At 44.8% G+C, this 15,819-nt stretch overlaps 1 protein-coding gene across 2 annotated transcripts in view; it reads left to right on the top strand.

Annotated features, from left to right (window-relative positions):
• The first annotated feature begins 595 nt into the window (after positions 1-595).
• The window catches only part of SLC24A4 (solute carrier family 24 member 4), a 104,322-nt gene continuing 89,098 nt past the window's right edge, over positions 596-15,819 (top strand). Inside the window, exons 1-2 of one of the 2 annotated variants that reach the window (XM_083734536.1) lie at positions 596-1,788; positions 8,414-8,524. In XM_083734536.1, the coding sequence (XP_083590662.1) occupies positions 1,632-1,788; positions 8,414-8,524 (268 nt within the window). In that variant the 5' untranslated portion in view covers positions 596-1,631. The remainder of the gene's footprint in view (positions 1,789-8,413; positions 8,525-15,819) is intronic. The other variant, XM_083734537.1, reaches the window with a different exon arrangement.

Genomic DNA, 15,819 nt, shown 5'->3' with positions numbered 1-15,819 from the left:
CCTTTCCGTCCTTTCGAAAAGGCGGGATTCATCCATGGGCATAGCCAGGATTTTTGTTAGCGGGGTGAGGACTTTTGTTAGGGGTGGGGCAGAACCGCCTTGACTGGTCACTTAGGGAAGTATTTCTATTGTTTTACTTGATCTGAGGGGGCAGCTGCTCCCCCCCGCCGACTACGCCCATGGCTTCATCGCTGAGGGAATTCATTCCACCCAGTGGTGTAGCGTGGGGGGTGCAGGGGGGGCCAGCCGCACCGGGCGCAACATCTGGGGGTTAGGGTTAGGGGGCGCCAATCCACGGGTTAGGGGGCGCCAATCCACGGGTTAGGGGGCGCCAATCCACGGGTTAGGGGGCGCAAATTACTTGCCTTGCCCTGGGTGCTGACAACCCACGCTACGCCACTGATTCCACCTTGAGCGAAGGGGAAAGGCGCGGGGTGGGGTGGGAAGCAACTTGGGTGTGATCTTGAGTGTGACAGGGCTGGGCTCAGCGGCGCAAGCACATGCTCTCGCACGCTTCATCCCCGAACCCACAGCACTTGCCAAGCGCTAAATAGAGAAGAGATAATTCCTGCGCCATTTAGGGGAAAAGATTAATTTGGTCAGTTAATCCCCTCCTGCTCCTCCTTCTCTCCCTCCGCCCACCGCGAAGAACCGAGCGCGGGAAAATGCACAAACAGTTCTGCAGGTAACCGTCAGCGCGAGGCGCAGAGGGGACCCTGTGGTGCCCGGAGAGGAGACGCATGCGCGTTGGTTGCGCGGGCGACTGAGTGTGTGTATGTGGCTTTGCGCGGGTTGAGGGAAGCGCTGAGGTGCTTCTGAGGGAGAGAAAGTTGCCCGCGAGCGGGATAAGGAGGAGGACCAGGAGGCGTTGCCAGCCAGCCAGCGCAGGAACTTGCCCCTTGCTGGTGGCTCCTCGCCCGGAGAAAAGGGCAGGGGGAGGAGAGCGCGTGGCTGGTGCGCCCGGGAGCCCAACAACTCCGAGCCGCCAGAGGGATGTGGAGCCTCATGAGGAGGAGGCGGAGGAGAGTCGCCGCTGCCGCCGCCGCTGATGCTTTGCAAACCGCTGGCGAGGGAAGGAAGGGGGCTCTCAAACTTTCCAGCGGGATGCTGCGCGGAGCTGCGCTGCTGCGGTCCTGATCGCTCTCTGTCCTGAAGCGGCGCTTGCCTGGGGTTTTTCAAGGGCACTTTCGGCTCCCACCTCCGCCCCGCCACCGCTGCGGAGGGAAGCTGCTGGATGCTGCTGCTGCTGCTGCAACTGCTTCTCCATCGCCGGCGGTGATTTCTTGCCTGGATCTTTTAATATATTTTTTTGCCTCCGGCGCCGGACCTGCCGTGGGGCGACGACGGGCTCCTGAGCCTGAGCAGAGCTCGCGAAGACACCCCGAACTCGCCACCTGCTGCCGCCGAGGAGGCTTTGCCTTGCTGCGCACCGGCCCGCTCCCCCCGCCCCCCGTCCTGTGACTCCCTGTTGATGCGCACCCGGCTCTTGGCCGTGGGGATGGAGCCCTCCGCGGGGACCCCCCGCAAGTGAGCCCCGCTCGCGAAGGCGCGGAGGGGTGGGGGGAGAAGGAGGCTGCCTCCTCTTGACTCGCAGGACCTCCCCATCCTGTGCAGCGAGCCCCGGGGTCGCCATGGGGCTGGAAGTGCAGCCGAGCGGCCCGCCGAAGGCGCCCCTCTTCAAGCTGAGGAAAGTTCGCAAGAGGCGGGAGATGCTCCTGCAGCAGGTCGGCTTCATCTGCGCGATCCTATTCTTCGTCTGGGGCATGTCCACCCTGCTGTCTAAGCTAGGTAGGTGGCTGGCCAGAGGGGATGGGTTGGGTTGGGAAGGGAGGGTGGGTGGGTGCATAGGAACGAACTCCTAGGGGCCAGGGTCCCTTCCTTTCCCCCAATGAAATATTTAAGAGGGGCGAGCACCCCAAAGTTGATGGGAATTGCCATTCAAATTGTGTCCATGCATCACATCATGTGATCAATTATGTGGGGAGGGGTTTACCTCCCACCCCCCGTATTTTATTCAAGTTGGCAGCCCTGGTGGGTGGGTGGCTAGAGGCTGAACTGGCAGAAACAGAAGGTAGCAGCTGCCTGTGTCGTTTATCTTCCCCTCCCCAAATCTGGCCAGGATGCTTTCCCTGCCAGTGCAACAGCTGTTAGGGCACCAGGCATGCATGCACACCTGGGTGATCCTGTGTACCCCCAGACATTTCCCAAGAGTCCTGGAAATTGTAGATTGAGCTTCATACCGCCACACTTCCTGGGATTCTTAGGGGCTTTCAATGTACGGTGTGTATGCAGTGGGATCAAAGCAAAGGGCCATGTTTCCTACAGGAGCAACAAGCTGGATTCACCTGGGAAGCCCGCAAGTGAGACGTGGAGGAAACTGGTAATAGTCAAAAGCAAAAGTGCCTCTGGAAGCTGATGGTTCTGTACAGCCCATCTCACAGGGTCATTCTCAGCGTTATCTTCAGTGAATTTGCCATCTCCCTATGCTCTAAAGCCGTTGAAGCTAATGGATGTCACCACTACATCTTGTGACAATGAGTTCCACAAGTGAATTACACTATTTTGTGAATAAGTGCTCTCCCCCCTTTTTGTCCTGAATCTTCTGCCAGTAGGAATAGTGAAGTGTCAGGCAGTCCTGCTTGCGGTGAAATCCTATGCTATGCTTACTCAGAAGATTCAATGAGATTTACTCCTGAGCAAGTACGTTTAGGATTGCATCCTTTGTCACCCATGGGATAATGCTTCATGCTTATAGGTTCATAAGGGTGAGATTGCTCCTGAATACTTGAGGAAATGGTTAAGGATTGGCTACCAGCAATACAAGGCAGATTTGTGTACATTTTTTTCATAGAGGAACAAACTTCCATCTAGGAAAAAAACAACAGCATATCCGTATAAACTCATGTACACTCAGTTTTACAACAGTCCTGTGACTTGTGCATTCAAACTGATTCCATACCTGTGAATTCCAGAGTCAGATCTGGAGATGATGAGTAGATGGAACATTTCTGAAACAGAACATTATATTTCCCTGGGACGTGGGATCCCATTTTAGGAGTGACTTTTTTATGACTACTAAATATAATGTGCGAATGACTGTGGCTAAGTATTAGTTCGGAAATGTAGGAAGAACAGAACAAACCTGATGAGGAAGAGATCCCATATAGCAGTGCACAATGTCTCAGCAATAGTAACCCGATGACTTTGTGTCCCATTTATTATATGTTGCATAAAAGCTACAGCCCCAACTGACAACTTTCAGCAGAGAAAGAGAGATTTTGCTGGAAAATGCTGTTGCCGATCTAATGTGCTTCATTCCTGCCTTGCAAGCTGAGTTGGTGCAAAAAAAAACACCCCGCTGAAATATTTTCTGTTTGCCTGCTGTGCTGCTTGCTGTAGGCTTAGAACAGTAATTCCAAAATGGGCAGATTAGAACAAGGGTTGCCAGATCAACATGGGGATGGAGTGGAGGCGGGGGAAGGAACCAAGGAATTTTGCTCTCTGTTCTGTAGAGTTTGACAAAGCAGGGTCAAATCAGAAAGCAGGTGTTCCCGAACTACAGAAATACAATAGCCTCTTAAATAAATGGACATCTCACCACCTTTGCTGTAGCGCTACTTCCTCCCCTTCCCCCACCAATGGGACTCCTGTTCCTTTAATGAGAGAGTCAGTTTGGCAGGTGCGGTGGCTCCTCCCTTCGTTGCCAGAAAAGCTGGCTGTTCCAAACATTAGTCTGCCAGGGCCCAGGTAGTTATTAAAGGAATGACCTGTGAGGCCATGTGTTGGCAGGCCTCCTTAGCTTAGCCACGGCTGTGCTACTTATCCTGATGCTAACAGCAGGTGCTGGGGAAGTAGAGCATCAAAAGCCACACCAGGAAGTAAGATGTGCATGGCTATTGGGAAAGATAAATATTCCTTCTGTGGCTTTCCCTGTTAAAAGCTGGCACAGCTTTGCGGCCAAGGATGGGGCATCATATACACTCTTAGCTGGAGTAACTGAAGTTAATAGGACTTAATTTCAAGTGAACATGCATAGGATTGTGCTACGTCAGGGTGAGCTGTAAACCAGAAAGTCCTCAAATCAAACGAAAAGGCAACTTCTGGATTTTGGGCCATAGATCATTAATGGGTCACTTTAACAAGCAAAGGGCAGAGGGCGCTCAAACGGAAGGCAAACCCAACAGCCCTCTGGCAGGTGACACGTGCAAGTGACCCCACACATTATGGAGGATGCAGAATGACTGCTATGTCATTCCAACAGTGGTTGGAGGCAGCATGCCTGTGAATACCAGTTGCTGGGAACCACAAGGTAGAAGAGCACTGTTGCATGCATCTCCTGTTGCAGGCTTCCCATAGGCATCTGTTTGCCTGCTTTGTGAACAGAGAGGTGGAGTAGAGGCGCCTTTGGCCTGATCCATCATGGCTCCTCTTACGTTCAAGCAAGCGAAGCCACATACCAAATTCTGCTTTGAAAAATATCACCTTTCAGTTCTCAGTAGCGTAACTGAAAGGCAACATGCACAGTGAACGTTAAGGATTAAGGGTAACATAAAGATGTCCTTGTCTGAAGGTTTTGTCCAGTTTTCTCAGACCTCATCTCTGCAGATCCCTTCCTCCCTTTTGCCAGCTTTAGTTCCCTGCAGTCTACCCTGCCCTGTTGCCTTAAGGAGTCAGCTATAGGTTCAAATTTTACCTCTGCCACAAACGCTCAGGATACTTAGAAAGCTGCCTGACAAAATAAAGACTTGTTTGTCATTGTGGTGCAGTATGGCCTACATTGATGAGTAGTGGCTCCCCCAGGGCATCAGGCAGAGGTTTTTCATGTCGCATTGCCATCTGATCCTCTTAGCTGGAGATGCCAGGGACTGAACTTGGGGCCTGCTTGCAGAGTAGGTGCTCTGCTCGTTGATTATGGTCCCTTGCCTTAGGTCCTTCTATTATTCTTTCAAGCCTATTATTATTATTATTATTATTATTATTATTGATGTGTGTACGTGATAACACTGATCAACCTTACAAGGTTGTTGCAAGGCTTACTGAGATATGTGTATAAAGCATTTTGGACACCAAAATGTGCTATTTGAATGTAATGTATCATTAGTACTTAATATATAAGTATTCCTGCGCTATGCCATCCCTAGGAATACGAGGCAGAGACAGGTATCAGTAGGATAAGTATCCAGTTTTTGTAGCTATTTGATCAAAACACTTTGCTACAACCCCATCTGGCCATGCCTCTAAACTTTAAGTGTGGACAGTAAATAATTTCAGAAACTGATTGGCTTTTGTTAGTCTCCAGACAAAGGGAATTTCAGTAGCAAGGTACACAACTTCTCCACTCACGTGGCAATCACTATGGACTTCCCTACGCATTCTCTTGCTGTTCTACTTTGGAGAACATATGGTTTTGTTAAGAGGGCACTGTTGAGTGGCTTTAGACATTTTCTGATGGGACAACAAGGAAGAGGTTGGTTAAATGTCTAAAGCTGCACCCCTAACCCCATTCACCTGGGAGTAGCTCAGTTGGGTAAAAGGTGAGACTCTTAATCCCAGGGTCGTTGGTTTGAGCCTCACGTTGAGTGAAAGATTCATGTTGAGCGAAAGAAAGCATTGCAGGAGGTTGGACTTAGATGAGCCTCGTGGTTCCTTCCTTCCAACTCTGCAAATCTGTGATTTGACTTGCTTCTAAGTAGGCAGGGTCAAAACAACGGAAAGAAGTTAGAATCAGTCTTCAGTTAATCTTGAATGATAATGAGTCACAGGTGGTTTTACTTACAATTAAGCAGTATATAAATTTTTTAATAAATAAATAAAGTGGAACCGGAAAACAAAATGTTGCATTTTGCCTTTGGTCTCTTACAGGAGTGCTCCTATTCAGTTTTCCAGCAACCAGCCATGCTTTCTTCCAGAATATATAAACTGGGAGAGGCTCAAGTTGGCCAGTCAGAGTTTTCTGTTTGCATCCAGCTAACTCTTAACATTCAGTGGCTTCTGCTGAACACTGAGCATGCTCTGTCCACATTGGGCTTGGTTTTTTGGGGGTATTTCGCTCCCCTCCTTTAAAAAAAAAGTGTACTTGTGCAAATGTTAAGATACCTGAAGGAAGGCGATAGCTCCTTCTTGTTTCACAGTGGCTTTGTTTTTGTCCAAGTCTAGTTGGCGGGGTGGGCTCTGAGCAACTGAATACCAGGCATGAAAATACTTTAATGAACGAGGAGGAGCGGAAGGAGCATTCTGTTCTATTGTAATAATATGAGAACTTGAATAAACTATAGGGTTGTTTTTTTAAAAGAGAGTATTAGAGGGAGGGAGCACAGATGCTGGTGTTTGTATTCCTCCCCCTCCCTTTCAGGAGGAAAGCAAACCTGCAAATTCTGCACTAGCAAAAACTTCTGAATAAAGGGCAACCTCATGCAAACACAGGGGGAGTGCTGGTTTAGAGCCTTTAACTCTATGGTCTGTTGGAGCGTTTCATATTTTATTGGGCCCACAGTTTCCTTATCAGAAAGAAGGTCACTTGAACGATACGTTTAATCGTGAATCTTCCTTCTGTACCAGTCGTAATGTAATAAACCTTTGCCCCCTGAGAATCTGCAAGCCCCCAGAAGGACGATGATACAAAAACATATCTAGTACCTAAGGACCAAGCCCATATTGTTGCTGAAGAAAGAGAGAATGAAGGCAGATGTAATATTTTAACAGTGGTAGAGGTGGTTTGATGGGGCTGTCATGGCATTAATAGCAAATGCATTTTTCTAGGCTCTTATAAAAAGGGGGGGGGACAAAGTTCTTCATGTTTGGTTTTTCGGGTACAGTTTGAATGAGGGAAGCTGAGACTTTTTGGGTAGTGCAGTGTTGGAAGAATGTATTTTTTCACACAGTACGTAGTGAAACTATGGAATTGGCTTCTATGCAGGAGTGAAACTATGGAATTGGCTTCTTGCAGGAGACAGTGATGGCCACCAATTTGGATGGCTTTGGAAGAAGGTTGGAAAAATTCATGAAGGGTTAGGCGACCAGTGGCTACTAGCTGTGATGGATAATATGTTTTCCATCCACTGTTGGAGGCAGTACTGAATGCTTTTGAGTACCAGTTGCTGGTTGGCCATTGTGAGAACAGGAAGCTGGGCTAGAGGGGCCAATCTTGCTAATGTATACATTTATAAGAAAAGTGGCAAGTCTAGATTCATGCGGCTGGCCAAGAAAACTGCTTCGAGACCACTGTTGTCAGTTGTGCCATTTGCCAAGGGGCATATTTCCAAGTCGATTTTCTCTTTCAGTTCATTTATTTACTCTTTCAATCTGATATTACTTGCAACGCAAACTTCTTTTTTATTCACTGTCAGACATTTGCCTAGTTATCTAAGATTGGAGCACCAAGTGATCATGATAAGGTTATTGCAGGTAATCTACTCTGGGACAACCTGGTGTGTTTGCAATCTAAATAACTTATATGGTGCATTTAGTTCAAGAATGATAAACTTTAAATCTTATCTGGTATATGAACCATATCCACTTTACAGTCTGCAAACAATTGGTAACTCCGTGTCTTCCAATGAACCCTTCTCTTTCCTGATCAAATAATTGTTGAAAAGGGATTTCCACACAATACTTATTGTGTAAAATGACCTGTGTTTGAACTGCCTTTCCTGGTTGGAACTGAAAATCCATTTTCTCTCCGTTCATATGTGTTTTGGTGTGTAGAACTTCCACAGGCCACCATTCATGGAGGACAAGGCTATCCATGCCTTGATGGTTTCACCTGATTCAGAGGCAATATGCCTCTGAATACCAGTTGCTGGGGAACACAAATGGGGAGAGTGGTGTTGCATGCACATACTCCTTGCAGGCTTCCCATAGCTAGGCCACTGTGAAAAGAGAATGGACCACGTACACCTTTCGTTTGGTCTTGCAGAGCTCTTAATGCTTGTTCTGTGTGGCTTGGCTTGCTTTTAGTGGGATTGCTGATTGCTGGCCTCAGTTTCATGTCCCCTGATTTGAACATTAGATATATATAATGTTAGGTTTTTCAGACTTGCATTATAATCAGGATTATTACCGATTTCCTCAGCCAGAGTTCAGTACTCATACCATTATACCAAAATGGCTCTTTTCCCTTAGCACAGCTTGTTCTTCGGTATGCATCAATCCTTATATAATGTGTTGTTTACCAACAGAAGATGCCAAGCTTTGCTTTAGTCACAGAGAACCTTTATCTTAACTCAGCCAGTGGATGTTGCTGGACTACAACTCCCATCTTCCCTGAACATTGACCATTTTGTCTGAAAGCTGATGGAAGTCCAGATTGGGGAAGGCTGATCTAGTGAAAATTTAGATGTATAGATATCTAGGGGCAGCATTTTTATTTTTATTTTTGCCGGTGCAAATATACTGCGTTTGTCTTTTTATGCAGGACAAGAATCAACTCTTGTCGACAGAAATATCCTGTCAGAGTTATGGAGGAATAGAAGATTGATGGCATCAAATAATGAGTCACATGAAGAAATGAACTGCACAAAGCCAGGTAAGAAATGGGGAGCTTAAAAGTATATTTCAGTTCTGCTGTGCAAAAACTGCAGTGGTTTGCCAGATCTGAAGACTGTGCCATGTCAGAAGGTTTTCATGAACACAAAAGTTGTTGAGAGACACAGCTGACACAAGAACGTAAGGCTGTGCCTAAGCAGGCAGGAAGGTAATTTTCCCATCACACAAACAGTGCTCAAGTCCTCATTCACAGTGGTTTTCCTGTAGATACTTATACCTTGTGAATGCATAAGTTATTATTTGTGCCTGGATGTTGAGACAACAAAGTGCATTGCAGTAAAAATTATTATTATATGTGACTTTGAAAAGTTACCTATCTTCTTCTGGTTTGGTGATGCCTTGATCCGTGTTATAAATGACTATATTTAGCGTAGCCCAGTTTTACTGGTATATACATAATGTTTGGGACGCAGGTGGCATTGTGGGTTAAACCACAGAGGCTAAGACTTGCCGATCAGAAGGTCGGCGGTTCCAATCCCTGCGACGGGGTGAGCTCCCGTTGCTTGGTCCCTGCTTCTGCCAACCTAGCAGTTCGAAAGCACGTCAAAGTGCAAGTAGATAAATAGGTACCGCTCCAGGGGGAAGGTAAACGGTATTTCCGTGCGCTGCTCTGGTTCACCAGAAGTGGCTTAGTCATGCTGGCCACATGACTCCCATGGTCAATAAAGCGAGATGAGCACTGCAACCCCAGAGTCAGCCACGACTGGACCTAATGGTCAGGGGTCCCTTTACCTTTACATAATGTTTACAGAGAAAGAGGGAAAAACCAAAACATCGCTTTTATCACTAGCAGAGCTGGTCAGCAGATACTGACCAGCCACATCTACACCATACATTCAAAGCGCTCTTAAACAGGCATAGTTTCCCCCAAAGAATCCTGGAAACTAGTATGCTAGGAGCACTGACCTCACGGATCTATAGTTCCTTTAAGAAGCTGCAGTTCCCAGGACTCTCCATGATTGTTAAAAATGGAGTAAGTGTGCTTTAACTGTGCAGTGTGACCCAGGTAGATAAAGGAGTTTGGAAAGTGGTAAGCAGTCACATCACCTAGTAGTTAGGTTGATAAGTTTGGTGTCTGCAAGTAGCCCTTTCCATACCAGAGCAGCAAGTTACTCAGGCTGTATCCACATTAGCGACTTAAAACACAGCGAGGGTGTTACACTTTGTTGTGTTTCAAGTCGCATTGGCATGTTGCTGTACATACCAGAGAAAGAGAGAGGATGTCTTCACCTGATGCACACTACCTGTTGGATTTCCCCGTACCTGCAACCCCCTGGACTCCCATTCATGAAGTTGTCACCCACACATATGCTGTGGTCTGCGCATGTGCAGCGGTTGTCTGAAATGTACACACCTCAGCTTAACTGTTCAGTTCGTGAGGTTTATGTTTTCAAATCGGATAGGAGGTGGCACGAGGGAAGACACATCAGTTAGCAGTATTTCTCGAGAGACTGCAGAATAGTTATGGAGTGTGGCTGTTGTCATGTGTACACAACACCAATGGTGGGAGCGCACTGGAGCTGAAGTAAATAGTATTGTGTACACAGCCTCGGGTTGAGGAGCCAGTGTGGAATCAATAATATTAGCCTTTGGCAAATTAAACAATCTATGGCCTTTTAAATTATTGGGAGGCTATTGTTTTTGTTCAGTATTGTGCTGTGTATTTTTGTTTGTTTATATTGTAATGCGCCCCGTGGCTCCTCAGGTGAAGGTGGTTTAGAAATTTAATTAATTATAATTAATTATTAAATTTATTAGCCTCTTATCACCTAACAGATCTCCAAGCAATTTACACTGAAGAACATAGACAAAAACACCTTGTAAAATAGATAAGCAAAAACCAAAACCAAACCATATATAAGGTTTACATTCCATATGGCGCGCACGTGCGCACACACACACACACGAGCCTTCCCTCCCCCAATAACAGTGATAACAGCATTGGCAGTACAAAAAACAAATCTATATTCTCGCAGAGAAAAATAAAAGCTCAAACACTGATATTCCTCTCCCTGGCCCAGGAATCCCTAACTTGGAAGAGTCAGCAGAAGTTCGGTGTCAAGGCTGGCTGCTGTAAATGAGTATGGCGAGGGTCCTTTTCCAGGGATGATCCCAATGGCTCTCCTCTATTGCAGAGATAGCAGCAGCAAATTCAGAGCAGGGAGACACAGCAAAAGTTCTGTCTGCTCTGCAGTTGTTCTGGCTGCTCCTCCTCCTCCTCTCCTGTCACTGTTGGGAATCCAAAGGTTCATAGGACCAGGTGTCCTCTTGGCTTCTAAGCCTGGCAGGGAACATGTCAACAGCTCCCCCCACCCTGCCCTCCCCTTGTTGGTTAAGCTACCACGGTTGCATCAAGGGCAAGGCGCTTGACTTGACCCTTGTTGCCAAAGTCTGGTTCAAAACCTCTTGTGCTTTGCAGTCACATTTGCTTGCTCCATTAAACTGTTTAATCACAACCTTTGTGATTATAATTTTAATTCCGATCCAAGTTATACACATTAAAATGTTGACGTTCTAATAAAAACACTAAATTATGTCACATACACACACACACACCATTTTTCAGTGTAGAATTTTTCACTCCAGGAAGACCACTTATATCCTAATTTCTTTGTGGCAATCAGTCAATCAATCAATCAATCAATCAATCAATCAATCTGTGTGTGTTTTAAGTCCACATCTGTTCACAGACCTGGAAATGCTCTTTCAGCCATTCAGATGGGAATGGGGCTCTCATCTGAGCTTATAATTGCTCTTTCTCATATTCACAAATGGAAAAAATAGCCAATTAGAGAAAATAAAAATGTTTTTAGCATCTCTTGCAAAAGCGTTTGGAGACAGTGGTCATGACCAAATCAAAAGTTACTCTGGGGTCACAGAATCCTGTGATTCTTTAATCTCGCTTCCTACTTTGCCAGCCTCCACATTACTATTTATTGCAAATGTAGCAACATGCACATGCTCTGATTCAGTCCTAAACTGCAGAGAGGATTTTTCTAAGGGTAAGAAAGACCTGCTCTTTGCTCTGAGAAGCCAGTGGACTCTTTCAGCCTTATTTGGCTGTGACCTGTGCTCTGGAACCTCCTTAGCGTACTGGTTAACTTCAGAAAGAAAATATGGCTTGCTTTAGCTGGATATTTGAGACATTTCCTCACTGGCTACCCCACTCTTACCATTTCCCCCTTTCATAGAATTGTAGAGTGGGAAGGGGCAATAAGGATCATCTAGTCCAACCGCTTGCAATGCAGGAATCTTTCACCCAACATAAGGCTCAGCGCCCCCCTCCCTGAGATTAAGGGCCTCATGCTCTACCAACTGATCTATCCCTTAGGTTAATTCTTTTCAACTCTCTTGGATTCATGATAGAATATGGGCTCAAGGTTTGCAGAATAGAGTATAGGCTGAAGCCTACATCATGGCTTATGGTCACCCACTGAGTGAGAACAGAATCCACTCCCAGAAGCTGACAGAATCAATTCCATTAATGCTACCAAGCACAGATTACAACATTGGGATTTTGCCAAGCTTCTATACTTAGATGTCTCCTCAAATAGTATTCACTGTTTTCTTACGCGTGTGCATTTCTAAAGGAGCTTGATGGACAGAAATCTTTTGTTAGCCTTGCTTTCCCATTGTGAGGTTTCTTTTTTCTATAGAGCTGCTAAATATAAAGGAAAATGGGAACCATGCACCACCCATATGACAGTGTTTTGTATGCATAAATATGCAATACAAGATCAGATCAAAAGCCCACCTAGTGCAGAATCTTGTTTCTGTCGTTGTGCAGACAGATGCTTCAGGGTAGTCAACAAGTGGAGCACAAAATCAGTGGCCTCCGTGGTTTGTCCTCAGCATTTGATATTTATAGGCTTCTTGCCTCTGAACATGTGGGTTTCATTTAGCTTGTGGTTAATAGCAGCTAATGAATTTGTCTAATCCCATTTTAAAGCCACCAGGCCTAACCTATATTGTGGTAGTGAGTTGTGTAAGTTAATTATGAATTGCATAAAGAATTATTTCCTTTTGCTGGTCCAGAATTTTACTTTCATTGGGTGACCTTGACTACTAGTACAGTATTCTGAAAGAGAGAAAACATTACCCCTTTCTTCACACCACTGACAATGAGTAGTTTTTGAAGTTTCCCCCTTGCTCAACATAACGCCCTCCTCTCCCTGTGCACCTGTTCTGGGTTTCTCCCAACTTCCCAGAACAGATTTGAGGAAGGTACAGAGCATGTGCAGTGAGGCTAGTGGAGGAGGTTCTGTCGCGCCAGCAAAAATAATTGCACTGACTGAACGAGTTAGTAGGATAGCACCCAATACAAATAGCTTAGCATCATTCAGATTGCTTCTGATAAAAAGTGCACTAGTTTTTTTATTATTGTTCAATTATTGGATAGCACACACTTTAGGGAATTTGCTAGAACAGTGCAGTATTTATGCACTCACAGCTTGCACTTGTTTATTTTAGCCAACTATTTGGAGAAACCTCCTAATGGTAAGAGCTCTTCCACATTGGAACAGACCATCTTGTGGATAGTCAGTTCTTCTTCACTTTAAACAGAGGCTAGACAACCATGCTAGAATGTAGATTCTCTGTTGAGCATTCAGTTCAAAGGGTTCAAAGGGAAACTTCAATGGAGCCAGAGATAAGAGAAACCAGATAGGAAATCTAGGCAATCTGCTGATAAGCAAGGAGAACCAGGAAATTCTGTAGCAATTGAAAATTATCCACATAAAATATTACCGGTACCTTCTCATTTTTTTGATAGTTCCTTTGGAAAGGAGCAGGTTAGCAAACCGACTGCGATGAGAAGCCTGGTCTTACTTTCAAACCTCAGTCATGTTAATCTAATTGCCATTTAATATTTTTATTGTGGTTGTCTGTAAAGTTAGCTGGCAAAAGCATAGGGTTGTTTTGTTTTTAAAATAAAAAACAATCCCAGGAAGTTATTGCCTAACATTTCCCTAAAGCTACAAGTAACTTCACCACTGTTTCCCCATGTGAGGGGAACATTTAAAACACAACATTTAAAAACCTCTCACTTGGTTCTCAGATCAGACACATCCTGAGGCTTGGGTTGTGGCTGTAGCTATTACCCTTAGCATGAAATGAACACAATCCCCGCAAGAACGTCTATCTCACAAGCACCATTAAAATGAGCTATGCAAAATCACAGTAGTGGAAAAGTCCTGCTAGATTGTGCCTGGTGCTAACAACAATCAGGAAAGAAGCACCTGGCTCCACTGGTCATATGCCATCAATGATTGAAGCACAGATGGTTCCTGTACTCCACCTCCATGCTAGCTCTTCCAGGACAAAGTGACGCAGGCCATTTTCAGTTGCTTTGCGCTCCAAGTGCCTATCCATGAAATCTCAGCTGAGTTGCATGTGCAACTCCCAAGGGAGCAGAAGAAGGAGACTTTGGGACTAACTTAGGTCGCATCCACTGCTGGCACTGAAATGACTAAGCTGTAACTGGCTATTACCTCTCTCAGTTGCTAGCGTATACGATTTTCTTATAGGGTTGTATGAAATCATGAGTTTGTTCTAATCTGTGGGAAAGAGTCCATGAGTAAGAGTTTTAATTATCCTTGTAAGATAAGCAAATAGGATAACATCCCTGCACAAAGATAAAAGAGATCCCACAGGCCTAGTTCTTTCAGAGGTGATAAATCTGTATCTCGACCGTACCACTTCCTTCTGCAGCCTAGGCTCACGTGAACCAATGCTTCTCCGTACAAAAAAGCAAACAAATCCCCAAAGGTCCATGAATTGTCTGGGATCCCAGTTCGCACATATTGCTAAGGCAAACCATGGTTTAGTGTGAATGAGCAAGTGGGTAGATTCCTTTGGTGACAACCGCAGCTGCCGTTCTCCTTCCTTATTCCTGCTGCTGCGGTATCCACTACTAAGCTGTGTTTCGGTTTAGTGTTATGTGCGAACTGGGTCAGAGAGTTGTAGAGATATGAAACAAGGAGATAAGAGAGAGAGAGAGAGAGAGAGAGAGAGAGAGAGAGAGAGAGAGAGAGAAGGATACGTATTTACCCTAAAAGGCTGGTGGTTAGCATTCCTGTTGAAGAGGGCAGTTGGTGATATTAGGTTAGGATATCAGATAGAACCAATATTTGATGTTCCTTATAAAATAACTATCTGCCTTGCTTTTTTTTCTCCATAAAGATATAGTTATTTTGATTCATGAATGTGTTCTCATCTAGGTGATTCTCAGAATATCATATTTTATCCCATGTGGCAGCTTTGATTTTTACATAGTTGAACATATAGAAGGATAGCCCCACTGCTCTCTGTAACATTTCCTTGCTACATATCATGGCTTGCCTAGAACGAGACAAACTATGAGCCTGAGTTTGTGGAGCAGACGGAAACAATATTAAAGAATATAAAACTGTGCAGAAAAAACAGTGACAGTATAAACAGTACAATGAGAATGATTGGAAGACTCGTTTTGTCAGAAGTCTTTTTTATTTAAGTGTTTAATTAAGTATTAATTAGGAAAATTAAGGTTTTTTTATGTACGTAAATTTGGTTTATCTTCTTTCTTCTTTCTGTATTTTCTTCCTTTCCTTTTTAAATTCTTTTTTCTTTAATTTTCTTTTTGTAGTATGAGATTGTAAATTCTTTGTACAAGTGTGTAATTTAAATTGATAAAGATGATTTTTTTTTTAAAAAAAAAGCCTGAGTTTGGACACAATGCAAAGCCGAACCATGGTTTAGTTCTGGGTTGTGTGGCAGCAGCAGGACCAGGGGAGGAGTGAAACAATCATGATTTTTTCTGTGAGTAGCCACACATTCTGTGTTCATGCATAGCCATGATTTGGCTCAGCCTCATGTCTCAACCAGGCCAAAGAAGACAAATAGCACTTATTTAAAGCAGTTGTAATTAATTGGATTGATTATAAATGGAATATTTTATTTATCTGAACCACAAACCAGCACCATTTTAGGAGGGCACCTAGGGGGGCATTGTGGTCAATACCACAATTTTCGACTCAAGACACTGGATAGTAGAGTTTGAAAAGGTTGTTCTCCACTGTATCTAAATTACATAAACTATGTGATGATTCTTGATGTTTCTTAACATACTCCAGAGACAGCAGCTCTAAAACTCTCCAAGGTAACTTGTTCCTTAGTCCAAGAGCTTGAGGGTATCTTGTGGGAAGAATTCTCAAAATGATTAGAAAGCATAAAGTATGAAGTAAAACGTACATCAACTTACATTGTGTTCTCTTCAGCAAATTATTAATGCTTCTGGAA

This window comes from Podarcis gaigeae (assembly GCF_964106915.1).
Source record: "Podarcis gaigeae genome assembly, chromosome: 1".
Taxonomy (NCBI): Eukaryota; Metazoa; Chordata; class Lepidosauria; order Squamata; family Lacertidae; genus Podarcis; species Podarcis gaigeae.
The sequence above is the reverse complement of the archived record's forward strand: the minus strand, read 5'-3'. Positions and strand labels throughout refer to the sequence as shown.